This window comes from Scyliorhinus torazame, chromosome 5 (genome assembly GCF_047496885.1).
Source record: "Scyliorhinus torazame isolate Kashiwa2021f chromosome 5, sScyTor2.1, whole genome shotgun sequence".
Lineage (NCBI taxonomy): Eukaryota > Metazoa > Chordata > Chondrichthyes > Carcharhiniformes > Scyliorhinidae > Scyliorhinus > Scyliorhinus torazame.
The window spans coordinates 117,111,193-117,139,105 of NC_092711.1; the positions used below are offsets into that span (position 1 = coordinate 117,111,193).

The 27,913-nt window shown below is 47.2% G+C and overlaps 2 protein-coding genes across 8 annotated transcripts in view; one reads left to right on the forward strand and one right to left on the reverse strand.

The window, feature by feature from the left end:
- Nucleotides 1-27,913, forward strand: part of LOC140421712 (uncharacterized) — a 48,946-nt gene that overhangs the window by 17,361 nt on the left and 3,672 nt on the right. The window contains exon 4 of one of the 4 annotated variants that reach the window (XR_011947023.1): nt 22,750-23,128. The exons of 1 other annotated variant lie outside the window; for it this stretch is intronic. The gene's annotated coding sequence lies outside the window, so the exon portion shown is untranslated. Of the gene's footprint in view, nt 1-22,749; nt 23,129-26,118; nt 26,198-27,320; nt 27,893-27,913 lie in introns of those variants that run through there. 2 more of the 4 variants (XM_072506573.1, XM_072506575.1) reach the window with 2 other exon arrangements.
- On the reverse strand, nt 16,350-27,348 carry LOC140421706 (uncharacterized). 4 transcript variants are annotated; one of them, XM_072506548.1, is made up of 5 exons: nt 27,269-27,348; nt 26,060-26,277; nt 22,326-22,441; nt 19,771-19,886; nt 16,350-17,557 (listed from the first exon to the last, which is right to left on the reverse strand). In XM_072506548.1, the coding sequence occupies exon 5, from the start codon at nt 17,443-17,445 to the stop codon at nt 16,492-16,494; it is 954 nt and encodes a 317-aa protein (XP_072362649.1). In that variant the 5' UTR covers nt 17,446-17,557; nt 19,771-19,886; nt 22,326-22,441; nt 26,060-26,277; nt 27,269-27,348; the 3' UTR covers nt 16,350-16,491. The 4 variants fall into 4 exon arrangements, with proteins under 4 accessions (XP_072362649.1, XP_072362651.1, XP_072362650.1 ...); XM_072506550.1 differs by having other exon boundaries at nt 19,764-19,886; XM_072506549.1 differs by lacking the exon at nt 27,269-27,348 and adding an exon at nt 26,800-27,100.

Genomic DNA, 27,913 nt, shown 5'->3' on the forward strand with positions numbered 1-27,913 from the left:
GTCGCAACATAACTCGTATTGGCTCAATGTTCACGGATCCAACTTGGTATTGATCCTCAGCCCACAATCATAAACTTGTAGTATCTAATGGTCGGGAATGATGGTGGCGAAGCGTGGTATCTTTAATACAAGGAACTGAATAAAATTGCAGTTGGAGGCGTCCTGGTAGGACTTGTACGTCTGTAATCTTGGGGTCCGCAGAGTCTAGGGCTAGGTGGACCATGGGTCCTAGGTCTTTAGCATGATAGGGGAAATTGACTCGTCGTGTTACATGTGGGGTCGTATAACCAGTCTGTTGCCAGAGATGCTCTGGTACTTCTGCAGCTTCTGCTTCGCCTTCGGGTCCTGTAACTAAAGCTGTCAGTCTAATCACAAAAGTGGCTCCCACTAGTGGCTCATAGAAATCCTCCAACCATTTATCATGTCCAGTTCGATCGTAGGCGAGAGTCACATGCATAAGTCGTTCCTCCTCCAGATGTAGTGCCCACCATTGGGGACTAGTTGTAGTATAGTATTGGCACCTAGACTTGGGTGGCCGAATAATTAACCCATCGTCACCACATTCAATCTGTAGTCCGAATGCACAAAGGAGATCCCTGGCCATTAGATTACATTCAAGCGCTGTGGTGACAACAAATTGGTGTTGTACCTCCTCCCCTTTTAGGACTACTGAAACGGGTTGTGAAATTAGGTACTGGCATACCTGGCCCTGGAATCCCGATAGTGTTTGTGTTTTCTCTGAGAGTGGTAATAGGAGAGAGGCTTGTACTGAGGACATTGTTGCTCCTGTATCCACTAAAAAGGGCACTGTTGTGCCGTGAACTGTTAGAGAGAGTAAATGCTCCTTCTCTGAAACTTGTTCACGGCACACCAACATCTTGGGTCAGTATTGGAAGGGGATGTTTTGGGTAAAGTTAGCATACCCCCTTCCTCGCCCTCTTCCCCTTCCCCTCCCCCGAAATTCCATTTGTCCGTATCCTCCTTGGCTATTCCTTGGGTTCTGAAAACAATCACGAGCCCAATGTCCTTGACGCCCACAAATAAAGCAGGAATTACCACCTGTTTGGCCAGGCTGTTGTCCCCCTTGCTGTGGATAGCTTATCAGCTGTTGATTTTGCTGGTCGGGGAATGGGGCATAGGGTGGTCCATAAGACGGGGTCGTTGGTCCATTAGGGTGTGTCACATATCCTTCCCCTCTTGCTGTCACCCACCCTGGTACACAAAACTGTGGTTCCATCTGATATCCCACACCTACTGGATCTGGCGGTGGCTGTGGCGGTCCATATGCACCAGTGACGGCGCACGGGGGTTGTGGAACTGGCGCTAGAAGTCTCATGGGATATTGCCCCCACGGCTGCACATCGGGCTGTGTTGTGGATTCAGGTGGCGCTGCTGTCGGTGGGTCAGGTGTTTTTTGTGTTACGTACTCAGTTTTTATTTTCGATGGTTTGGGCGCATCTGGGGCTGACCCATCCTGCCAATAATATTTTACTGCCCGGGCCATTTGGGTCGGGGTATTGTCCGACCAATCCATATTATTTGTCTTTATTGCATCTGAGACCTGTGTTGGCAGGCAGCTAAGGAGCATGGCACAATATTGGGGAGAATTGGCTCCCGCTTGGTAATTTTGGTCCCCTCCCTGGTTTCTATAAACCTCTCTGAATCGTTCCAAAAATTCTTCTGCCCCTTCACCCTTCTTGGGCTTGGTATCCATAACCTTGGAAAAGTCAATGGGTTTTTGCAATGTTGCGGAGAGAGCATTATAAACTGCCGTCTGTTGATCCTGATCCTGATTACGGACTAACGCCAGTGCTTCCCAAGTGGGGGCTTGCGCTCCCGTCTGTAGTACCATGTGGTTGAGGAATCGGGTGTGTTCCTCCGGACGTAGTACCTGTCGCACTAATGCCCATAAATCTCTAGTCTCCGCGCTGTAAACTTGCACGGTTGTTCGAAGGAAATCAACAAAGGCAGTTGGTGACTGTTTACGATCGGGGACTCTTGTTAAAATTGCCATTATCTCATTAGGTTTCCAAGATTGGTATATACCCATTTGTGGCTGATTACCGGTGGCGACTGGATTGTTAGGGTTATAAGTAGGGTTAGGGACTTGTCGGACTGGATATTGTCTTAACGGGTGCTTGCGGGGTTTCGGCCACTCCCAGTCCGTCTGTTCCTCTTCCACTTCCTCATCAAAATCCGGATATTCCGGCTCTACCGGTCCTTTATTCCATGGCCCTTTCTGTTGGGCTTGCTGGGGATATGGATATTGAGTCCTTGTCGTTCGGGGCCTAGTGCTAGAGGCTGGCCCTCCATCTACTGGTGGGGGAGGCGGGGGAAAGGGTGCTTCCACTACTTCAGGGGCCAGTACCTGTGGAGGGGGAGGGTGTGGTGGCGGTGAGGCTGGCGCCATCACGGAAGCTGCAGTTGGTGCTGAGGGCAGCGGTGATACAGGTGCAACAGGATCAATAGGAGCAGGTGTAGGTGGAAGTTCCACTGGAGCAGCAGCTAGCGGTATGGGCGCAGCAGCAGGCACAAATACAACAGGAATCGGGTTAGCTGGGATCGGATCCGGTCCCATGGCTACAGGGGCATAATAAAATGGAGGTGGTGGATGTGGGGGAGGCGTAGTTGGCTGCCTCCTTCTAATTAGACAATCTTCTAAGTCATTCTCATCGTCTCCCTCGGTCAAGGCAAGGCCGGCCATTTGTCCGTACGGACTAGGTTGCGGTAGCGGTGGCTTGGACATAGGAGATCGTGCCCGTTTTTTACGGGCGCACTCCTTTTTTAGGACTTCTGCAGTTTTAACAATTCCGCCCTCGGTTAATTCTATCCCCAATTTTAAAGCGTTTGCCTGCCAACTGGCTAATAGAGATGCATCTTTTAGTTTTTGGCAATATTCACGCCATAGGACAATCAGCTTTTTTGCCGTCGAACTTCGATTATGTTGCCAAATAAGTTGCTGTGCCCCTAGAACAGTAGGCAGATCTTTCGGTCCTCCTAGAGGCCACTGTCCTTTCCCTAGGTTTTTATGCAATTCTCCCGACAGCTGTCGCAATTGTTTAGAATATTCCGGATACTGTTTACAAAGAGTTTGAAGCTCGCTTCCACTATCAGCTGTGCTATCTAAAGTATTACCCATTGTCTCCTATCCTCGGATGATCCTTGTGGTTTCCTATTTAATTTTGGTAGCGATCCTAAATCGCCTATTCAATCAAGAATTTAAACGGGGTTATCCTGCCCCATTGCCCAATCAAAAGGCTAAATCAAACAGTTCGAAAGTGACTTTTAGAAGGTCAAAGTCTGGAAATTAAACATGAAAAGAGAGAGAGAGAGAAGACTGATTTAAACAGACTGACAGGGAATCGAATACAGAACTAACAGACAGACAGACTCAGAGAATTAAAGACAGAACAGATTTAAGAAATTGTTTGAATGTTCCGACAGGGCACGCAACGGTCAAGCCCTGTTTATTATGTTTCCTTTAGGTGTTATCCGTACCCTTAATTATATAATTTGGACAGAGTTATCCGTTCTCCGTAATATTCAATCTGATCAACCCGAAGTGTCGAACAAGTCTAGACAACGGTTGATATACTTATTTATCGAAAATCACCTTTTATCGTGAAGGTATTAGGCAACCCTAAGGATCATCATCACTCATTTACCCGGAGATTTAAGGAGGACTCTAACCTCCCAAGGTTTCCAACCCGGGACTTTAGGAAAGATTTTAACCTCCCAGGGACTCCAACCCGGACTGTTCAAGGAGGACTCTAACCTCCCAAGGTTTCCAACCCGGGACTTTAGGGAGGACTTTAATCTCCCAGGGACTCCGACCCTGGACCTTTTAGGGTGGACTCTAACCTCCCAGGGTTTCCAACCCGGGGCTTTAGGAAGGATTTTAACCTCCCAGGGACTCCAACCCTTTCAACCCTTCTTCGTGACGGGTTCGCCGGACTGCTTTGATTTTGTCAGTCTCCACCGAAACCGAACAGCAGGGCGTGGTCACACTCGGGACAGCAGAGGGGGAAACCAAAGTGGTAACAAGGGTACTCCCGTTTGGTGGGCAATTCCCTCCTCAGCGTCCGAATGCGATCAATCTGTTACGCCGTCAGGTTCCAGGGAGGCTCCTTGAATGCCCGCATTCTCCACCAAATGAGGATTCTTTTGCAGCCAGTCCGGATGAAATGATCAGTCGAACACCTCGTAACTTTAACATGTTTATTTCTCGGCCGGGGCTAAAATGTATCTCTTAAGAGTTACACCAGCAAGCCAAAGCCAATACATCTAACAGCAGTTCTTATACAGTTTTTGGCTCATTTCTGAGGGCAGTTCCCTCGCATTCCATCTGTGCCTTTTAGCTAATTTATGATTATTTTCAAGCCTAGCGCAACCCTTCCCAAGGCCGTCTGCAATTTGTCTGGTACTAAAACAACAATTACAGCTTGTTATCAGAAGCCTTTGACAGCCTATCTTGACATTTCTCAGCTTGCTATCAGAAGCCTGTGAAGGCCTGTCTTGACATTTCTTCACACAAAGCTTTACCTAACATTTTGTTTTTCCCATAAAGTTCCAATCCCATCTTGAGCCAAACTCTCACAGGCAGTGAGTTCCAGATTCCCACCACCCTCTGGGTGAAAAAGTTTTTCTTCGCATCTCCTATAAACCTCCTGCCATTACCTGAAATCTATGCCCCTGCTTATTGACCCCTCCGGTAGGGGGAAAGTTTCCTTCTATGCCCACTGGTTATTGATCCTTCCACTCGGGAAAGGTTCCTTCCTATTCACCCCATCTATTCACCACTAATTCACTCAATAATTTTATATACCTCAATCAGGTCCCCCTCAGCCTTTTCTGCTCCAAGGAAACCAATCCCAGACTATCCAGTCTCTCTTGTTAGCTGAAATATTCCAGCCCAGGCCATCCTGGTGAATCTACTCTGCATCCTCTCGAGTACAATCACTTCCTTCCAGAACTGCACACACGACTCCAGCTGTGGTCTCACCAGCATTTTATACAGCTCCATTATAACCTCCTTGCTCTTATATTCTATGCCTCAGTTAATAAAGGCAAGTATTCCATATTCCTTTTTAACCTGGCCTCCTGTCTTCAGGGACCTGTGGATATGCCCACCTAGATCCCCCTGATCCGCTGTAGTTCCTCGTGTCCTACCATTCATTTATTCCCTTGCCTTGTTTGCAGATTCTTTATCCAGCGTGAAACCACAGGTTAGAAAAAAGAACAAAGAAATGTACAGCACAGGAACAGGCCCTTCAGCCCTCCAAGCCCCTTAAATGTCGCTATCGTCCCTGCTTCCACCACCTCCTCCGGTAGCGAGTTCCAGGCAGCCACTACTCTCTGCGTAAAAAACTTGCCTCGTACATCTACTCTAAACCTTGCCCCTCTCACCTTAAACCTATGCCCCCTAGTAATTGACCCCTCTACCCCGGGGAAAAGCCTCTGACTATCCACTCTGTCTATGCCCCTCATAATTTTGTAGACCTCTATCAGGTTGCCCCTCAACCTCCTTCGCTCCAGTGAGAACAAACCGAGTTTATTCAACCGCTCCTCATAGCTAATGCCCTCCATACCAGGCAACATTCTGGTAAATCTCTTCTGCACCCTCTCTAAAGCCTCCAAATCCTTCTGGTAGTGTGGCGACCAGAATTGAACACGATACTCCAAGTGTGGCCTAACTAAGGTTCTATACAGCTGCAACATGACTTGCCAATTCTTATACTCAATGCCCCGGCCAATGAAGGCAAGCATGCCATATGCCTTCTTGACTACCTTCTCCACCTGTGTTGCCCCTTTCAGTGACCTGTGGATCTGTACTCCTAGATCTCTTTGACTTTCAATACTCTTGAGGGTTCTACCATTCACTGTATATTCCCTACCTGCATTAGACCTTCCAAAATGCATTACCTCACATTTGTCCGGATTAAACTCCATCTGCCATCTCTCCGCCCAAGTCTCCAGACAATCTAAATCCTGCTGTATCCTCTGACAGTCCTCATCGCTATCCGCAATTCCACCAACCTTTGTGTCGTCTGCAAACTTACTAATCAGACCAGTTACATTTTCCTCCAAATCATTTATATATACTACAAACAGTCCCAGCACTGATCCCTGTGGAACGCCACTGGTCAAAGCCCTCCAATTAGAAAAGCATCCTTCCATTGCTACTCTCTGCCTTCTATGGCCTAGCCAGTTCTGTATCCACTTTGCCAGCGAACCCCTGATCCCGTGTGACTTCACCTTTTGTACTAGTCTACCATGAGGGACCTTGTCAAAGGCCTTACTGAAGTCCATATAGACAACATCTACTGCTCTACCTGCATCTATCATCTTAGTGACCTCCTCGAAAAACTCTATCAAGTTAGTGAGACACGACCTCCCCTTCACAAAACCATGCTGCCTCTCACTAATACGTCCATTTGCTTCCAAATGGGAGTAGATCCTGTCTCGAAGAATTCTCTCCAGTAATTTCCCTACTACTGAAGTAAGGCTCACCGGCCTGTAGTTCCCTGGACTATCCTTGCTACCCTTCTTAAACAGAGGAACAACATTGGCTATTCTCCAGTCCTCCGGGACATCACCTGAAGACAGTGAGGATCCAAAGATTTCTGTCAAGGCCTCAGCAATTTCCTCTCCAGCCTCCTTCAATATTCTGGGGTAGATCCCATCAGGCCCTGGGGACTTATCTACCTTAATATTTTTTAAGACACCCAACACCTCGTCTTTTTGGATCTCAATGTGACCCAGGCTATCTACACACCCTTCTCCAGACTCAACATCTACCAATTTCTTCTCTTTGGTGAATACTGATGCAAAGTATTCATTTAATGTCTCCACCTGAACCGAGCTGGGACCAGTGTTCTGGCGAAAAGAATAAATAGGGTGGTCAATAGGACTTTAAACTAAAGATTGGGGGGGGGAGGGAAAGTCAGGGAACCAAGAGGTGAAGTAATCAGTGGGAAGCGTAGCTGCTTAGGTATACAAAAAAGCACGAAAAGACAAAACTCAGGAGAGGTTACGATAGTCCTCATCCCACAAAATATGACACAGTGTTTGGAAAGGCTCAGTAAACCAAGGTCCACCACACTAAGAAAACAAAAAGAGGTCAATAGAGAATTAAAGGTGCTATATTTAAATGCGCGCAGTGTACGGAACAAGGTAGATGAGCTTGTGGCCCAGATTGTGACTGGCAGGTATGATGTGGTAGGCATCACAGAGACATGGTTGCAGGGGGTTCAGGACTGGCATTTAAACATCCAGGGATTCACAACCTATCGAAAAGACAGGGAGGTGGGCAGAGGGGGCGGGGTTGCCTTGTTAATTAGGAATGAAATTAAATCAATAGCACTAAATGACATAGGGTCAGATGATGTGGAGTCTGTGTCGGTAGAGTTGAGGAACCACAAAGGCAAAAAAACCATAATGGGAGTTATGTACAGGCCTACTAACAGTGGCCAGGACCGGGGGTACAAAATGCACCACAAAATAGAAAGTGCATGTCAGAAAGGCAAGGTCACAGTGATCATGGGGAACTTCAATATGCAGGTGGACTGGGTAAATAATGCTGCCAGTGGACCCAAGGAAAGGGAATTCATTGAATGTTTACAGGAGGGCTTTTTGGAACAGCTTGTGATGGAGCCCACGAGGGAACAGGCCATTCTGGACTTAGTGTTATGTAATGAGCCAGACTTGATTAAAGATCTTAAAGTAAGGGAGCACTTAGGAGGCAGTGATCATAATATGGTAGAATTCAATCTCCAATTTGAAAGAAAGAAGGTAGAATCAGATGTAAAGGTGTAACAGTTAAATAAAGGTAACTACAGGGGCATGAGGGAGGAACTGACGAAAATCGAGTGGGGCAGAGCCTAGTGGGAAAGACAGTAGAACAGCAATGGCAGGAGTTTCTGGGAGTAATTGAGGACACAGTACAGAGGTTCATCCCAAAGAAAAGAAAGGTTATCAGAGGGGGGATTAGGCAGCCATGGCTGACAAAGGAAGTTAGGGATTGCATCAAAGCAAAAGAGAAAGCCTATAATGTGGCAAAGAGTAGTGGGAAGTCAGAAGATTGGGAAGGCTACAAAAAAAAACCGAGGATAACAAAGAGAGAAATAAGGAAAGAGAGGAGCAAATATGAAGGTAGGCTAGCCAGTAACATTAGGAATGATAGTAAAAGTTTCTTTAAATATATTAAAAACAAACGGGAGGCAAAAGTTGACATTGGGCCGATCCAAAATGACGCTGGTAATTTTGTGATGGGAGACAAGGAAATAGCTGAGGAACTAAATAAGTACTTTGCGTCAGTCTTCACAGTAGAAGACATGAGTAATATCACAACAATTCCGGAGAGTCAGGGGGCAGAGTTGAATATGGTAGCCATCACAAAGGAGAAAATGCTAGAGAAACTAAGAGGTCTAAAAATTGATAAATCTCTGGGCCCAGATGGACTACATCCTAGAGTTCTAAAGGAGATAGCTGAAGAAATAGTGGAGGCGTTAGTTATGATCTTTCAAAAGTCACTGGAGTCAGGGAAAGTCCCAGAGGATTGGAAAATCGCTGTTGTAACCCCCCTGCTCAAGAAGGGAACAAGGAAAAAGATGGAAAATTATAGGCCAATTAGCCTAACCTCGGTTGTTGGCAAGATTCTAGAATCCATTGTTAAGGATGAGATTTCTAAATTCTTGGAAGTGCAGGGTCGGATTAGGACAAGTCAGCATGGATTTAGTAAGGGGAGGTCGTGCCTGACAAACCTGTTAAGAGTTCTTTGAAGAGATAACAAATAGGTTAGACCAAGGAGAGCCAATGGATGTTATCTATCTTGACTTCCAAAAGGCCTTTGATAAGGTGCCTCATGGGAGACTGCTGAGTAAAATAAGGGCCCATGGTATTCGAGGCAAGGTACTAACATGGATTGACGATTGGCTGTCAGGCAGAAGGCAGAGAGTTGGGATAAAAGGTTCTTTTTCGGAATGGCAACCGGTGACGAGTGGTGTCCCGCAGGGTTCAGTGTTGGGGCCACAGCTGTTCTCTTTATATATTAACGATCTAGATGACGGGACTGGGGGCATTCTGGCTAAGTTTGCCGATGATATAAAGATAGGTGGAGGGGCAGGTAGTATGGAGGAGATGGGGAGGCTGCAGAAAGATTTAGACAGTTTAGGAGAGTGGTCCAAGAAATGGCTGATGAAATTCAACGTGGGCAAGTGCGAGGTCTTGCACTTTGGAAATAAGAATAGAGGCATGGACTATTTTCTAAACGGTGACAAAATTCATAATGCTGAAGTGCAAAGGGACTTGGGAGTCCTAGTCCAGGATTCTCTAAAGGTAAACTTGCAGGTTGAGTCCGTAATTAAGAAAGCAAATGCAATGTTGTCATTCATCTCAAGAGGCTTGGAATATAAAAGCAGGGGTGTACTTCTGAAGCTTTATAAAGCATTAGTTAGGCCCCATTTAGAATACTGTGAGCAATTTTGGGCCCCACACCTCAGGAAGGACATACTGGCACTGGAGCGGGTCCAGCGGAGATTCACACGGATGATCCCAGGAATGGTAGTCCTAACATACGATGAACGTCTGAGGATCCTGGGATTGTATTCATTGGAGTTTAGGAGGTTGAGGGGCGATCTAATAGAAACTTAGAATGGCTTAGATAGGGTGGATGTAGGGAAGTTGTTTCCATTAGCAGGGGAGACTAGGACCCGGGGGCACAGCCTTAGAATAAAAGGGAGTCACTTTAGAACAGAGATGAGGAGAAATTTCTTCAGCCAGAGAGTGGTGGGTCTGTGGAATTCATTGCCACAGAGGGCGGTGGAGGCCGGGACGTTGAGTGTCTTTAAGACAGAAGTTGATAAATTCTTGATTTCTCGAGGAATTAAGGGCTATGGAGAGAGAGCGGGTAAATGGAGTTGAAATCAGCCATGATTGAAAGGTAGAGTGGACTCGATGGGCCAAATGGCCTTACTTCTGGTCTTATGGTCTTAATACCTCGCCCATTTCCTCTGGCTCCACACATAGATTCCCTTGCCTATCCTTCAGTGGGCCAACTCTTTCCCTGGCTACCCTCTTGCTTTTTATGTACGTGTAAAAAGCCTTGGGATTTTCCTTAACCCGATTTGCCAATGACTTTTCATGACCCCTTCTAGCCCTCCTGACCCCTTGCTTAAGTTCCTTCCTACTTTCCTTATATTCCACACAGGCTTCATCTGTTCCCAGCCTTTTAGCCGTGACAAATACCTCCTTTTTCTTTTTGACGAGGCCTACACTATCTCTCGTTATCCAAGGTTCCCGAAAATGGCCGTATTTATCCTTCTTCCTCACAGGAACATGCCGGTCCTGAATTCCTTTCAACTGACACTTGAAAGCCTCCCACATGTCAGATGTTGATTTGCCCTCAAACATCCGCCCCCAATCTATGTTCTTCAGTTCCCGCCTAATATTGTTATAATTAGCCTTCCCCCAATTTAGCGCATTCATCCTAGGACCACTCTTATCCTTGTCCACCAGCACTTTAAAACTTACTGAATTGTGGTCACTGTTCCCGAAATGCTCCCCTACTGAAACATCTACCACCTGGCCGGCTCATTCCCCAATACCAGTCCAGTACCGCCCCTTCCCTAGTTGGACTGTCTACATATTGTTTTAAGATGCCCTCCTGGATGCTCCTTACAAACTCCGCCCCGTCTAAGCCCCTGGCACTAAGTGAGTCCCAGTCAATATTGGGGAAGTTGAAGTCTCCCATCACCACTACCCTGTTGTTTTTACTCTTTTCCAAAATCTGTCTACCTATCTGCTCCTCTATCTCTCGCTGGCTGTTGGGAGGCCTGTAGTAAACCCCCAACATTGTGACTGCCCCCTTCTTATTCCTGATCTCTACCCATATAGCCTCACTGCCCTCTGAGGTGTCCTCCCGCAGTACATCTGTGATATTCTCCCTAACCAGTACCGCAACTCCACCACCCCTTTTACATCCCCCTCTATCCCGCCTGAAACATCTAAATCCTGGAACGTTCAGCTGCCAATCCTGCCCTTCCCTCAACCAGGTCTCTGTAATGGCAACAACATCATAGTTCCAAGTACTAATCCAAGCTCTAAGTTCATCTGCCTTACCCGGAATACTTTTTGCATTAAAACATATGCACTTCAGGCCACCAGACCCGCTGTGTTCAGCAACTTCTCCCTGTCTGCTCTGCCTCAGAGCCACACCGTCCCTAATCCCTAGTTCTCTCTCAATGCTCTCACCTTCTGACCTATTGCTCCCGTGCCCACCCCCCTGCCATACTAATTTAAACCCGTGTGACACTAGCAAACCTCGCGGCCAGGATATTTATGCCTCTCCAGTTTAGATGCAACCCGTCCTTCTTACATAGGTCACACCTGCCCTGGAAGAGCTCCCAGTGGTCCAGATAACGGAAACCCTCCCTCCTACACCAGCTGTTTAGCCACGTGTTTAGCTGCTCTATCTTCCTATTTCTAGCCTCACTGGCACATGGCACAGGGAGTAATCCCGAGATTACAACCCTAGAGGTCCTGTCTTTTAACTTTCTGCCTAGCTCCCTGAACTCCTGCTGCAGGACCTCATGCCCCTTCCTGCCTATGTCGTTAGTACCAATATGTACAACGACCTCTGCCTGTTTGCCCTCCCCCTTCAGGATGCCCTCTACCTGTTCAGAGACATCCTGGACCCTGGCACCAGGGAGGCATTCTGTGCTGCATGTGGGATCATGAATGCACTGCTCGAAAAAGTGGTGGAGGCAGATTCAATTGATGCCTTGAAAATAATTGGACAACTATCTGTTACTGTCAGATCAGCCATGACCTTATTAAATTGTGGAGCGGACAGGGCTGAATAGACAACTCCAGTTCCTTGGTCATCTGTTCCTATCCTTTGAGGAGAAAAATATCTGCAGAGTTCAGGGCCAATGACAGGGGATTGTGACTGTTGCAGAAAGTTGGCACAGATACAATTTGTTGAGTTCCTTTGTTTTGTGCTGTCACTTTTCTATGCCACTGTGTTATGAGGGAAATGCAGAACACCAATGCAAGAGAGGCAGATTGCTCCCTCGATATGGATTGGATTGGTTTATTGTCACGGACACCGAGGTACAATGAAAAGTATTATTCTGCGAGCAGCTCAAACAGATCGTCTTGTACATTAAAAGTAAACTAAAAAGAAAATACATAATAGGGCAACACAAGGTACACAACGTAAATATATAGACAAAGGCATTGGATGAAGCATACAGGAGTGTAATATTAATCAGGTCAGTCCATAAGAGGGTTGTTTAGGAGTCTGGTAACAGCGGGGAAGAAGCTGTTTTGAATCTGTTCGTGCGTGTTCTCAGACTTTTGCATCTCCTGCCCGATGGAAGACGTTGGAAGAGTGAGTAAGCCGGGTGGGAGGGATCTTTGATTATACTGCCTGCTATAGAGTCAATGGATGGGAGGCAGGTTTGTGTGATGGACTGGGCGGTGTTCACGACTCTCTGAAGTTTCTTGCGGTCCTGGGCCGAGCAGTTGCCATACCAGGCTGTGATGCAGCCTGATAGGATGCTTTCTATGGTGCACCTGTAAAAGCTGGTAAGGGTTAATGTGGACATGCCGAATTTCCTTAGTTTCCTGAGGAAGTATAGGCGCTGTTGTGCTTTCTTGGTGGTAGGGTCGATGTGCGTGGACCAGGACAGATTTTTGGTAATGGAAACCCTCTGCCCAGTGCCGGAGAGGCTGGTTGTTGGGCAGTGTGAGCTGAACATACATGGCTGGATAAAGACTAAGGCAGATGTCAAGACCCTTGGAGTGAAAACAGGTCTGGAGGGAGTGGGTCAGTGAACCAAGTTAACCCTTCCCCCTGACAGCACGGCAACAATTTGAAATAAAGACTTTGACTTTAAAAGATTTGGCTTCATCCCATTTGTTGGGGTCACATTTCCAGCCGTGGGAATCATCGCGGGCGGGATGGAAATTTGCCATGACATTTTTTTTTAATAATCCTAATCTTTATTGTCACAAGTAGTCTTACATTAACACTGCAATGAAGTTACCGTGAAAAGCACATTCCGGAGCCTGTTCAGGTATATAGAGGGAGAATTCAGAATTGTCATGTGAGAGTACCTTTAAGAACTGTGTGTTTATCAAATAGCTGCAGTGAAGACAGACAACCCAGCTCCACCCACACTCTGATATCACTGCATCCACCCAGCAGAGTCCTGGAGACACTTGTGAACTTCCTGGTGTGTCTGCAGGGTGGATGACTGAATGAATCCCTTCCCACACAGGGAACAGATGAACGCTCCCTCCCTGGTGAGAATGCGCTGGTGTTTCAGCCGGAAGGATTGCTGAGTGAATCCCTTCCCACACACGGAGCAGGTGAACGGCCTCTCTCCAGTGTGACTGCGCTGGTGAATCAGCAGATCCATTTTGCCTTTGAAGCTCTTCGCTCAGGCGGAACATTTAAAAGGTCTCGTGTCAGAGTGAACATGTTGGTGTGAAGTGAGATGGGCAGACTGAGTGAATCCCTTCCCACACACAGAACAAGTGAATGGTCTCTCCCCAATGTGAACGCGCTGGTTATCCAACAGTTTGCATAACTGAGTGAATGTCATCCCACACTTGGGACAGGCAAATGGTTTCTCCCCAGTGTGAACTCACTGGTATAACAGAAAGCTGGATAACTGAGTGAATCTCTTTCCACACTCAGAGCAGGGGTACGGCCTCTCCCTGGTGTGAACTCGCTGATGCGTCAGCAGATTTTCTATTCTTTTAAAGCTCTTCTCACAGTCGGAACATTTAAAAGGTCTGGTGTCAGAGTGAACAAGTTGGTGTGTAGTGAGGTGGGTTAGTCGAGTGAACCTCTTCCCACACTCGTAGCCGGTGAATGGTCTTTCCCCGGTGATGAATTTCCAGCACAGACGGGGATATGAATCCCTTCCCACAGTCCCCACATTTCCACACTTTCTCCATGGTGCCGGTGTCCTTGTGCCTCTCCTTTTGGGGTTATGGGGAGAGGACAGGGTAAGTACACCTGGGTGGGTTGCTCTTTTGTAGGGTTAGTGCTAACTCGATGGGCCTAATGGCCTCCTTCTGCACTGTAGGGATTCTGTGATGCTGCCAAACCTGTTGAGTTCATCTAGCATAGGGCAGCACCGTAGCACAGTGGTTACCACTATTGCGTCACAGCTCCAGAGTCGAAGGTTTGATTCCCGGCTTGGGTCACTTGTCTGTGCGGAGTCTGCACGTTCTCCCAGTGTCTGCGTGGGTTTCCTCCGGGTGCTCCGGTTTCCTCCCGAAGTCCTGAAAGACGTGCTGTTAGGTAATTTGGACATTCTCCCTCAGTGTACCCGAACATGGATCGGAGTGTGGCGACTAGGGGATTTTCCCAGCAACGTCATTGCAGTGTTAATGTAAGCCTACTTGTGACAATAATAAATATTATATCCTGTTTTTACTCTATATTACACACATTTTGTTATCCACAAATCATATTTATTGAACCATTATACCATCAACTACCAGGGCCAGGACGGTAGCACATTGGTTAGCATTGCTGCATCACGGCGCTGAGGTCCCATGTTCGTTCCCGGCTCTGGGTCACTGTCCGTGTGGAGTTTGCACATTCTCCCCGTGTTTGCGTGGGTTTTTCCCCCACAACCCAAAGATGTGCAGGGTACGTAGATTGGTCACACTAAATTGCCCTTTAATTGGAAAAAATGAATTGGGTACTCTAAATTTATTTTAAAAACTACTAGGAGCAGTGTGTTGATGTTTCAGCAATTCTGTCGGATTTTCTCTCTCAGTCTGATCTGATGGGTCTGTGTGGGGGTATTCCCTGGTACTGTCCATGTCTTTGGGTGTTTGTGTATTTTAGGGAGCTGGTAGAACTTCCTTGGTTCTGCCTGTTGTACCTCAGATATTCCATCTGTTTTTGGTTAATGTGTCTGGAGTCTTTGAGTTCTTCCAGTCCGTCTCCAATTCTCCTTCCTGTCTCGGGTATATGGGTCTAGGTAGCTTGATGTTGTGATTCGTGTTGTCTGTCTTGTCTCCAGCAGGTATTGTTGTCTCCCAATAATGACAGTGCTCCTTCGGCACTGAGGACCTGGGTTCGATCCCGGCCCTGGGTTCCAACCAGGCCGTGGGTCACTGTCTGTGTGGAGTTTTCACATTCTCCCCGTGTCTGCGTGGGTTTCACCCCCCCAACCCAAAGGTGTGTAGGTTAAGTGGATTGGCCACGCTAAATTGCCCCTGAATTGGAAAAATATATAACTGGGTACTCTAAATTTAAATAATAAAATAATTACTGTGCTGTTGTCCTTGTCTTCTGGTCTTATGAACATATCCATGTTGGATCCAAGCTCTTGGATTGTCTGTCTTTCTCTCCGGGTAAGATTCTGTTGTCTCTTGTACTTCACTACTGTGACAGGACAGAGACCTGATTGAAGGGATTCAAACATGGGAGTTCTGGGAAAGATGGGCAAGGATTTGGGAGGTGACAAAATGTTCAAAGAGTTTGGAGGGGAAAGGGAGGTTGAAGCTTGGGCAGTAATTTGTAAGGATGGCAGGGTCAAGGGTTTGTTTTACTGAGGAGGGGGTGATGATGGCAGATTTGAAGGACAGAGGGACAGTAGCTGAAGAAAGAGAAGTGTTGACAATATCCATGGACACAGTTGGCTGATCAGTAGCTCAGTGGGAATAGGGTTGATGGAGCAGGAGCTGGGTCTCATGGACAAGATGAGCTCTGAGGGCATGAGGGGAGATTGGAGAGAAACTAGAGAAAGATGTGGGTTCAGGGCTCGGGAAAGGATGAAATTTAGAGACAGTTTGGTCCGGTGGGCTCGTGGAAGGGAGGGAAGCAGCAGAGGCGGCTGATCGGATTTACTCAATCTCAGTCACAAAGAAGCTCCACAAGCTCCTCACACTTCATAGATTATCATCAAATTTACAGTGCAGAAGGAGGCCATTCGGCCCATCGGGTCTGCACCGGCTCTTGGAAAGAGCACCCTACGCAAGGTCAACACCTCCATTCTATCCCCATAACCCAGTCACCCCACCCAACACTAAGGGCAATTTTGGACACTAAGGGCAATTTATCATGGCCAATCCACCTAACCTGCACATCTTTGGACTGTGGGAGGAAACCGGAGCACCCGGAGGAAACCCACGCACACACGGGAGGATGTGCAGACTCCGCACAGACAGTGACCCAAGCCAGAATCGAACCTGGGACCCTGGAGCTGTGAAGCTCCAATTTCTTGTTGGAGGTGAGGATGGAAGAGACAGGGAGAGCGAGAGTATTTCAAAAGGAACTAACTTGTGTCAGATATTAAAAAGTTTCAACACACTGCGTATTTCACACAAATCTAATTTATTTGACTTTTAGCCAGAATATTAGCCCCTGTAAATGGGCTGGAATTGTTATCAACAGAAAGAGACCCAAATGAGCATGGTTCTGTCCTGAATGTGAGGAACAGCAAAATCCAATCACTGTGATTACTTGTGGCCACGTTGGTGTCTCAGGAGGTGGGATGAAGTGATGAATCCCTTCCCACACTCGGAGCAGGTGAATGGTCTCTCCCCAGTATGAACTCGCTGATGTGTCTGCAGAGCAGATAACTGAGTGAATCCCTTCCCACACTTGGCGCAGGCGAATGGCCTCTCCCCAGAGTGAATTCGCTGGTGTGTCAGCAGGTTGGATGACTGAGTGAATCCCTTCCCACACTCGGAGCAGGTGAATGGCCTCACTCCAGTGTGACCTCGCTGGTGCTTCTGCAGGTCAGATAACTGAGTGAATCCCTTCCCACACTTGGTGCATGCGAATGGCCTCTCCCCAGTGTGAACTTGTTGGTGTCTCAGCAGGTTGGATAACTGAGTGAATTCCTTCCCACACTTGGCGCAGGTGAATGGTCTCTCCCCAGTGTGAATTCGCTGGTGCATTTTCAGGTTTAATGACCGTGTGAATCCCTTCCCACACTTGGAGCAGGCGAATGGCCTCTCCCCAGTGTGACTTCGCTGATGTACAGTGAGGTCAGATGATTGTCTGAACCCAGTCCCGCATTGAGAGCACCTGAACGGTCTCTCGTCAGTGTGAACACGTTGATGGCGCATCAGGTCCCCAGAACTTTTATAGCACTTCCCGCAGTCTGGACATTCAAACGGTCTCTCATCCGTGTGAACTCGCTGGTGTGTCTGCAGGGTGGATGAAGTGGTGAATCCTTTCCCACACTTGGAGCAGGTGAATGGTCTCTCCCCAGTGTGACGGCGTCGATGACTTTCCAGCTGGGATGGGGAAGTGAATCCTTTCCCACAGTCCGCACATTTCCCCGGTTTCTCCTCAGTGTGACTGCATTTGTGGCTTGTGAGGGCTGATGATCGAGCGAATCCTCGTCCACACACACAACACGTGTACGGTTTCTCCCCACTGTGAACAATGCTTTTTCCTTCCATGTTCAATGATATTCTGATGATATTCAGGATATGATAAATTGAGGGCTCCGTCAGATCCTGATGTGATGCTTGGTTTGAATTTCCGGACTTTGAAGCCTCCCCTTCGACCACTCTGTGAAACGGATTCAAAACAGAAAATAGGGAGTGAGAGAAAACCCACAAAAACACAAAGGCAGGTTGTGAGATTGAGCTGAATGAATCTGGTCATTTGTGGGGCCGCCACTGGGAAAAAGTGACCATGAAAACGGCTGGATTGTTCTAAGACCCAATTGACCTCTTTGGGAGGAGAGAGAGAGGTGAAGAGGGATTTTGTATATCTACAAGACATATTAAGAGAGTAGTTGGCAAAGCAAATTCGATCTTCATAAACAGTAATATTGATACCAAAACTATGCTTCTGGTGGCACGGTGGTTAGCACTGCTGCCTCACAGCGCTAGGGACCTGGGTTCAATTGGTGACTGTCTGTGTGGAGTTTGCACTTTCTCCACGTGTCTGCGTGGGTTTCCACCCGGTGCTCAGGTTTCCTCCAACAGTCCAAAGAAGGGCAGGTTAGGTGGATTGGCCTTGATAAATTGCCCCTTAGTGTCCAGGGATGTGCAGGTTAGGTGGGGCTATGGGGTTACATGGACAGGGTAGGAGTGTGGGCCCAGGCAGGGTGCCCTTTCAGAGTTGATGCAGACTCGATGGGCAAAGGCCCTCCTTCTGCACTGTAGGAATTCTATGGGTCTAGTTCTATTCTCTGAAACTTTATAAAGCTCTGGTCACCACTCTTGAAATTGAAAATCGCTTATTGTCACAAGTAGGCTTCAATGAAGTTACTGTGAAAAGCCCCTAGTCGCCACATTCCGGCACCTGTTCGGGGAGGCTGTTACGGGAATTGAACCGTGCTGCTGGCCTGCCTTGGTCTGCTTTCAAAGCCAGTGATTTAGCCCTGTGCTAAACAGCCCAGCTCTTCAGGAAGGATGTGAAGCTTCTTGGAGAAGGTGCAGAGGAAATTTACCAGAATGGTTCCAGCAAAGGAGGTTGAGGGGAGATTTGATTCAGGTACGCAAGATTATGCCAGATTTCCATCGGGTGGACAAAGAAACTCTGTTTCCATTCATTGATCGTACAAGCAGCCGAGACACAGATTTAAAGTTTTGGGTAAAACCTGGATTGAACGATATAAGATCCTGAGGGGTTTTGACAGGGTGGATGTGGAGAGGATGTTTCCTCTTGAGGGAGAATCTGGAACAAGGGGGTCACTGTTGCAAAGTGAGGGGTCACCCATTTCAGATGGGGATAAGTATTTTTTTTCTCTTGAGGGTTGCAAGGGGGTGGCACAGTGGTTAGCACTGCTGCCTCAAAGCACCAGGGACCCGGGTTCAATTCCCACCCTGACTGTGTGGAGTTTGCACTTTCTCCCCGTGTCTGTGTGGGTTTCCTCCGGGTCTACCGGTTTCCTCCCACAGTTCAAAGATGCGCAGGTTAGGTTGAATCGGTTAGGATTGTATTCACTGGAGGGCATCACTGTTGCAAAATAAGGAGTCATAACAAGAATAATAAACGCTTATTGTCACAAGTAGGCTTCAATGAAGTCAATGTGAAAAGTCGCCCATTTCAGATGGAGATGAGGATTTTTTATTCTCTTGAGGGCTGTAAGACTTTGGAACTCGTGTCCTTAAAAGGCAGTGGAAGCAGAGTCCTTGAATATTTTTTAAGGCAGAGCTGGTTAGATTCTTGATGAGCAAGGGGGTGAAAGGTCATCAGGGGTGGCAGGAATGTGGAGTTGAGGTTAGAATGAGATCAGCCGCAATCTTATTCAATGCTGAGCAGGCTCGAGGGGCCGAGTGGCCTGTTCCTCTGTTCCTAGTTTGTATGTAAGAGGTACAGGAGATATGAGGTGATATGATATATATGTTTTTACACAGCGAGCGCAATGAGGGAGTTTGAAAATAGATATATAAATCATTTGATTTCAAAAGGAAATTGGACAGACATTTGAGGGAAATAAACCTGCAAGGATACAAGGGTAGAGCAGGAGAATAGGACTGACTGGACTGCTCCAGAGAGCTAGCATGGACTCGGGCCGAGTGCCATTCTCTGTACCATCACGTCTCTGACTCTTTGGTGTAATCTAGTTTTGTAAGTTAACCCCGGAGGTTTCAGATATCACTCCGGTAAATCTGTGCTACACTCCCTCCGAGGCCATTCTACCCTTCCTCATGTTTGTTGCCCAGAACTGAACACAGTTCTCCAGGTTTGGTCGAACCAGGGTTTGTGAATCTTGGGATTTTCCAGTCACACTGAGACCTGAAATCGTCCCTCACAGACAAACCTTTTACCTTCCACACCCAGATGCTGCTGATATTCAGATTCTGATGAACCGAGTGACTCTGTCAGATCGCGATGTGACGTTTGGATTGCGTTTCCCGTCTGTTAAACCTCCACTTCTGGTATCCTGCAAATTTACAGAAACCTCACTGTCAGTTTAGGATAGAAATTCACAACATTCTCTCCTCGCCAACTTTGATTGAATGTATTCCTGGAGGTTTTATCACATGACCTGCCCCCATCCCCCAGCCATTAATCGGTCAACACATCCACCCTTGTGACACACTGCCTTCCTCGGCCAATTGGGAAGCAAAAGGACTCATTACCTTACATAACGTTATCCCATTTTCAATATTTTTATATCTGCTGAAGAGAAATGTTCAAAGAAAATGACAAATTAAATCTTGTTTACTGTTCTAATGATTTTTCAAAGATCCCAAAATCGTTTTTGACTGTCCTAATGATTTCCCAGACATGAATCTCACCAAGGCCGAAAGTAAAATTTGAATTCATTGAAAGTTTACTGATGACCATGAAACCATTGTTGATTGTTGCAAAGACCCATCTGGTTCACTCCTGTTCTTCAGTGAAGGAAATCTTCTATCCTTACCTGGTCTGGCCTACACGTGACTACAGATCCACAGTCAGCTTGTTGACTCTTAAAATGCTCTCTGAGATGCACTCAGTTCAAGGGCAATTAGTGCTGGGCAGTGAATGCTGGCCCAGCCAGCGACACCCACATCCCGTGAATGAAGAGAAAAGAAAATCTGCCATCCTTACCTGGTCTGGCCGACACGATTCCAAACCACAGCAATGTGGTTGACTCAAATGCCCTCTGAAATGGCCGAGCAATCCACTCAGTTCAAGGAAAATTAGGGGTGGACAATGAATGTTACTCCCAAAATGATGTGCGGGTTAGGTGGATTGGCCATGCTAAATTGCCCTTGGTGTCCATAAAGGTCAAGTGGGGGTTACTGGTTTACAGGGATAGGGTAGAGATGCAGGCTTGAGTAGGGTGCTCTTTGTAAGGGCCGGTGCAGACTCGATGGGCCGAATGACCTCCTTCTGCACCATAAATTCTATGATTAAAACATTCCTGGAGACTCCAGTCAATCCGGGAGAGTTGGCATCCGGTCCAGGCTTTCAGCGCATGCGCCCTGCGGCACCTTGTCCTCTGTAAAGATGGCGGCCGGTAACCCGGGCCTGTCACCGCTCAGCTCTCACTCTGTTCGGTGCTGTTTAAGACGGGACCGTTAACATTTTCCTCGGGAGTTGAAGCCTCCACAGGGTATTTTTGAAGCCTCCCAGCTCACTCCGCAGCTTCTATCGCTCCCCGGCCACCCACCGGCTCCAATCCTGAAAGTCGCTCGATTGTTTCTTTCCCACTCCTCGCATCGTCAGCGACAACCTGTGCTGCGCAAGCGCTGGACACAGCCACAACGCCTGGGAAGTGATTGACAGCAGCTCCGGACCAATAGGAATAGAGGGGGGGGGTCTGGAGAACCAGATGGAGCGGCTGGTCCTCCAACCAATGGGAGTGAATGAGGGGCGTGGCTAGATTGTGAGCAAAGCATGCGCAGTGTGGGTGATGGGCAGATGGGTCCACAGTGGGTAAAGGGGGGGGGGGGGGGGGGGGGGTGGCAGGGCGGAGGGTCCAGCGGGTGGACGGAGAGGCTCTGGAAACCCCGGGAATGAACTGAGCGGATCCCCCTTCCCCCCGTTTATGCCGAGCGGGGCCGCAGCTCCCAGATCAATGAAGAGCTGCTTTGTATCAGGTTGGCCATTGGCTCCAGAGGTTGTTCCCTGGTCTCCAGCATTGCTTCTTTATCAGTGAATCATTGAATGGGAACAATACAGACCGAGGCCATTCAGCCCATCCTGGTCTGTGCTGGCTCTCTCTGCCAGAGCCAATCAGCTCCTCTCACTCCCCTGTCCTTTCACCAACAAGAGCAGCAGCAAATATTCCCCATCCCCAGTTACCTGTGGAGAAGATGATGTTTGACCTTCTTGAACCGCTGCAGTCTGTGTGGTGAAGGTGCTCCCACAATGCTGGAGTTACAGGTTATTCACCAAGTGATGGCGAATGAACAGTGAGCAGTTTCCACTGCCTATTGGTTTGAACAGCGTGACCTTAGTGAAGCCGTTTTGATTTTGAAGCATTTCTTCCTTATAAATGTATTATATATTAAAACTAGATTTCTATCAGTGTGTGTGTGTGGTTCTCTGTGTATGAGAATGTGAGTGTGTGTTCATGGGTGTGTGTTTACAGGTCTGTGTGTGTGTGGATCTCTGTGTATGAACGTGTAGCTGTGTTTGTCTGCAGACTGTGTCTCTGCAGACTGAGCATGTTTACAGCTGTGTCAGTCCCTTCCGACACACAGAGCAGGGGAACGGACTCTCCTATTGCGAGCTCGCTGTCGTGTCAGCATGTTTACATCTGTATCAGTCCCTTCCCACACACTGAGCAGGGGAACAGACTCTCCTATTGCAAGCTCGCTGTCGTGTTAGCATGTTTACAGCTGTATCAATCCCCTCCCACACACGGAGCAGGGGAACGGACTCTCACCAATTTCCAGCTGAGACATCAATTAAATTCCTTCAGATCCCGATGAATCGATTGACTCCATCAGACCTGACAACTGGTTTGATTTTGCAGACCTCAAATCCTCCTCTTCTATTACCCTGTAAAATATTTTACAATTAATTACAAAGAATATATGATACATAATTGGCCATTCGGCCCATCTGGTCCGTACTAGAGTTTCTGCTCCACACAAGACTCCCCTCATTCTGCTGACCTCATCTCAGCTCGAGAGCTTTGCTTTCTGATCCCATTTCTCTCAGCTCATTTAGTTTACTTTTGAAAGCAGCTCAGTTATTTATGTCAACCACTTCCAGTTTTAGTGAACTGCACATTTTAGCAACTGTTTGAAGAAAAGATTATTTCCTATTTTTCTTTAGGATTTATTCGTCTCTATTGTGTATTCCAGAGATGTTGTGGTGCAGCGGTAGATTACCCTGACTCTGAACCAGCTCTGGGTTCCAGTCCCACTCTAGGAGTTGATGACCAAGGAAAGTGTGTTCATAACTTGGCCAAACAGATTGAGTATCAAGAAAAGTAAAGTCCTGTGGATGCTGGAATCTGAAACAGAGACAGAGAATGCTGGAAAACTCAGCAGGTCTGGCAGCGTCTGTGGAGAGTGAAAGTAGAGTTAACGTTTTGAGTCTGTATGACTCTTCTTCATAGCATCAGCCTGTAAATCCTTCCAACAGACACCAACAGCAGACGCCAGGAGTGGGAGAGATTCCTGGTCAGCCACATGATGGAATGAAATTAGAGCCTCCCCATCTCAATCCTCAGCTCCAAGCTACAACCCAGTTAAAGACCTCTCTCAGAAGAGACAAACAATTCTCTTTGCGTTTGCTGTGTTTAAATCCTCCCCTTCTAACCCCCTGCAAAAGGAGTTTCCAGAATCCAACACTGTTCGTCCAGGATAGAAAATTCACAACATTCTCTCCTCCTGCTGACAGGACAGAGAGCAGCACACGTGCGCTCTGCTGCACATTGTCCCCTATAAAGATGGCGGCTGTGCATGCACACTATTATCATTGCCTCCCATAAAGATGGCGGCCGTTCACTCGGGCCTGATGAATCGCTATTTGTTCTCAGGCATGTTGGGCCAAAGGGCCTCTTTCTGTGCTGTAAAACTCTATCACTCTCTGATGTTGCCTGGGCAGTTGCGGTCCCAGCACTGATTCCTTATGGCACATCACTCAATACATCTTGCCAGCCTCAAAAGATCCATTGTGCCTACTCTCTGCCATAGTGTTATAGAGTTTTACAGCATAGGAAGAGGCTCTTCGGCCCATTGTGTCTGTGCTGGCCATCAAACACCTATCTATTCTAATCCCATTTTCCAGGACTTTGTCCGCAGCCTTGTAGCTACGGCATTTCAAGTGCTCATTTAAACACTTCTTAAATGTGGAGGGTTCCTGTCTCTGCCACCCTTTCACACAGCGAGTTCCAGGTTCCCACATTCCTCTGGGTGAAAAGATTTTCCTCAAATCCCCACAAAATGTCCTGCACCTGACCTTAAATCTGTGCCCCTGGCTATTGACCCCTCTGAGAAGGGGAACATTTTCATAATATGGTATTTTCACATCAGTGACAGAAGTCAATGCTCAGTTTGGAGATAACTCCCATATCTCCGGTTCTCAAACACTTGGTTTGAAAGATAACAAATGAGATAAAGCCAAATCTTTAAAACACAAAGTCGTTAATTCAAATTGTCACCGTGCTATCAGTGGGTTAACTTACGTCTTCTTGATAATTTATATTCCGACCTATCTTTGTGTCATCAGTAAATTTGATAACCATCCCAGCCGTCCAAGTCATTTGTTAGTTTTCTAACACGTTACTCTGATTGTTTGTGATGATTTCATGGTTCTCACCATTACCCGGGTTCATTTTGTACCCATTCCCGTCCATCACTGACCTTGAGGCACTTTGCCCCCACCCTGATTCTCCATCCCATCAGAGAGAACTTAGTGACAGACTTCAGATTCAGTCATTCAATGTCAGGTCTGACGGACCAACATGTACCAAGAGGCACAATCAACCCCATCTAATAAACATTATGTAATAAGCATTAATGTTAATGACTGGGAAGAGTTTTCTCCTAATCAGTTACTCTAGCAATAACTTGACAATCGAGCTTGAACTCATTTGAGTTCCAAAACCTTAACGAGAGGGAGCAAATCCAGTTCGCTGAATCCCACTTTACATGGGACACCCTGCCCCACAGTTCCAAGATCTGTGGGTTGAGAATCACCTTCTCCAGTCACAAGATGACAAATAAGAGAAACACGTGACTCTGAACAGACATTACCCTCGAAATGAGGAGCAGCTGACAACCTCACAACAGAGAAGGAGACAGTCAGGAAAGTGTGACAGTCGCTGGGACTTTCTGTGTGTGAGCAGCTCAGCTGGAATTCTATCCTGGCTGGGCACCTTTCTGCTTGCTCAGTAATCAATGGGCTTTTCCAGCTCAAATGATGAGGGTTCTTGCTCCAACTCAACCATGTCATGAATCTGCGAGACAATCAGAGACTGGGAGATGTCCATCTCATAGAAGGACAGCTCACAGTCATGTTCAATCTAGCGGGATATCTGTTTATTTCTGTCAGTAATAACTTCACAATCTGACGATTTCAGGGCAGTGACTTTGGTGCATGCAGGATAAAGCGCCCTAAGTCACATCAAACTTAGCACATCTATTTCCATTGTCACAGGCAGTTTGGAATTATTGATGTTGGCTGATCCAATGTTTATTTCCACAGTATCTCCCTGCTTTTTACACATCTGTCCTGGTTACTTTCAAGTGTTCTAGCTGTCGGGCTTATGTTGTACATCAGGTACAGATGTTATCTCTGCTGAGTGGGTCTCAAAACCAGTCTTTGTTGTGGATTCCACCTTTACCAAATGTTGCTGCTACTGTGTCAGAAATGATTCAACGCAGCAACTTCCAAACTTCATCAATATCAATGTTGATGTGCCTGTTTGGAATTTCATTGCATAATGGATTTGCCACTCTGAAGAAGTCAGTAAGAATGATCAGGAAAGATTAATCAACAGTTTCCCATTGGAGATGTTAATTAGCAGAACATTTCAGAAACTGAACTGCAGATTTTGCATCATAGACAAATTTAGGATTGAAGTAAAAAGTTCATATTTATTCTAAACAAGTTTCTGTTGAGAGTTCTTGAATGAAAAAGAAAGATCACAGGTGGTGCTTTTCAAAAGAGACATTGCAGCCCCAAAAAGCAGTGACATCTCCAGAATATTAAACTGCAGCCAGTTATTGGAATTGTTAACATCAGCAGAATCAAACCAGATATTGTCAGACTATCAATCCTGGATGTGATTAGCAGCAGCAAAACAGCAGATTCCAGTCCCTGCACTCACTTGTGAACTCACTGGTGTCTCAGCAGGTGTTGTGACTGAGTGAATCCCACTCCACACAAGGAGCAGGTGAACAGTCTCCCCCCCCCCGGTGTGATCCCACTGATGTGTTAGCAGTTGGGATGACCAAGGGAATCCCTTCCCACACACTGAGGTGAACGGCTTCTCCCCAGTGTGAGTGCGTTGGTGCTCACTGAGGTCAGCTGACTGACTGAAACTCTCTCCACAGGTAGTGCACTTGAATGGATCCACATTTGTATGTATTTGGTGGTGTGACTGGATGGTGAATATCTGAGTGAATCCCTCTCCACAAACAAAGCAAATGAATGGTTTCTGACCTGTGTGAACTCGCTAGTGTTCAGCGATCATGGATAAGGACTTGAATTTCTCTTCACAGGTTGTGCAGCTGAATGGCTTCTTCTCAGTGCGAATGCGCTAGTGTAACCGAAGGCCAGACTGATGATATTCACGCCGTGGTGAATCAGTAACTCTTGTCAGATCATGCTGTGATGTTCAGTTTGAGCTTCCTGTTTATAAATCCACCCATTATAATGCCCTGGAAAAGTTTACAAAACTTTAAATACAGGAAAGAAATTCTGAACAGACAATTTTATTTTCCATGAAACATGTTTTCCTCACTTGTGCTTGCAAAACCATAAGTCCTAATCCCATGCATTCTCCCTGTGCTGGAATGCAGATCTCAGGATGATTAATCATACCATATTTTAGACGATAGTCCTGTATTTGAGTCCACTGTCCCAGGCTGCATGGATGCTATTTTTCCAACATATTGGACCTTTGTCAAGGTATAGAAATTTGCACTTTACTGTCTGTGTTTCAGCAGCTCTGGCAGAAACTGCCCCCACACAGCCTGGCCTCAGCTCTGGCAGAATCCCACCCACCACTCACATGGTCTTCCAGGACAGGTTGTGCCTTCATTTTCACCATGAGATTGGACAGCCCACCAAACCCAGCACACCATGGTCTCTATCCCAATCCTTACAATTTATCCCCTCCATTCTGGCTGGGTTCAGTTCTCAACTCCCTCTGCAGAGTGACAATAAAACCAATTATTCACCATTTTCTCTCCTGGTGACTGGAACCCTGAAGCCCCGCCCACTCCGGGCTGTTCCACCATGAAGGTCGCGTGTGAAGCAAACAAGCTCCGCAGCGGCAAACCAGGGAGTGGAGATTTATTCTGAAGGGTTTACTCCAACTCACAATGCCCGGGACTGATTGACGGCAGGTAGCGACCAATTGGAAGAGGGGGTGGAGCTGGAGGACCGAACCTGAGCGACTGATCCTCCAACCAATCAGAGTGAATGGTTGGGCAGAGCCTTGGGCTCAATGTATGCGCATGCGCCAGGCCAAACACAGTCTCCTGAGAAAATGGCGTCCGTTAGCTCGGGCCTGTTTCGGGGAAAAGACCGAGCAGCTTTCGCCGGTTCAAATGCCGCATTTCAATTTCGTATTGGAGGTTTCAGGCCTGTGCGGGGGGTTTATGAAGCCTCCCGACCCGCCGGCTCCATTCCTCCCTCAGGACTCACCCGGCGGTACCTCAGAGCCAAAAGTTTCAACACAACCTCCTCAATCCTGAGCAATAAACGGCACTGCGCATGCTCTAGTTTGTAACAAGGGACATCCGGGCTCAGCCCCGCCCCTCATTCACTCCGATTCGTTGGAAGACCAGCCGCGACCTTTCGGTCCGCGAGACCCAACCGTTGCCTCCTATTGGTCCACAGCTGCCGTCAATCACTCCCTGGGCATTGTGAGCTGGAGCATGCGCAGTGCCGATGCTGGTCTCGGCCAGGAGGTTTCGCTGAAACCCGATGGAGGCTCCAAACCCCAATAAGAAGTTTCCGGGCCCTGGTTTGCATCGAGCGGGGGGACAGCTGCGGCCTGCTCCCGGTGACAGGCCTGAGTTAACGGCTGACGTCTCTAGAAAGGCTCCAAATCCACAGGGGAATATAATCAGAGATAGAATTTGTTGTGAAACCAATGGGATGTAAAACAGGAGGTCAGGGTTACAGTCAACAACAACAACTTCTATTTATATAACACCTTTAACATCATAAATCATCCCAGTCAACACAGGAATATTATAAAACAAAGTGAGACACCCAGACACAGAAAAAGATATTCGGCAGGGGACCAAAAATCTGATTAAAGAGGTAAGTTTTAAATTGAGTCTT

What these genes read in the sequence shown, in the direction of transcription:
- LOC140421706 (XM_072506551.1), bottom strand. Translation starts at nt 17,445, where the DNA reads ATGGAAGGAAAAAGCATTGTTCACAGTGGGGAGAAACCGTACACGTGT.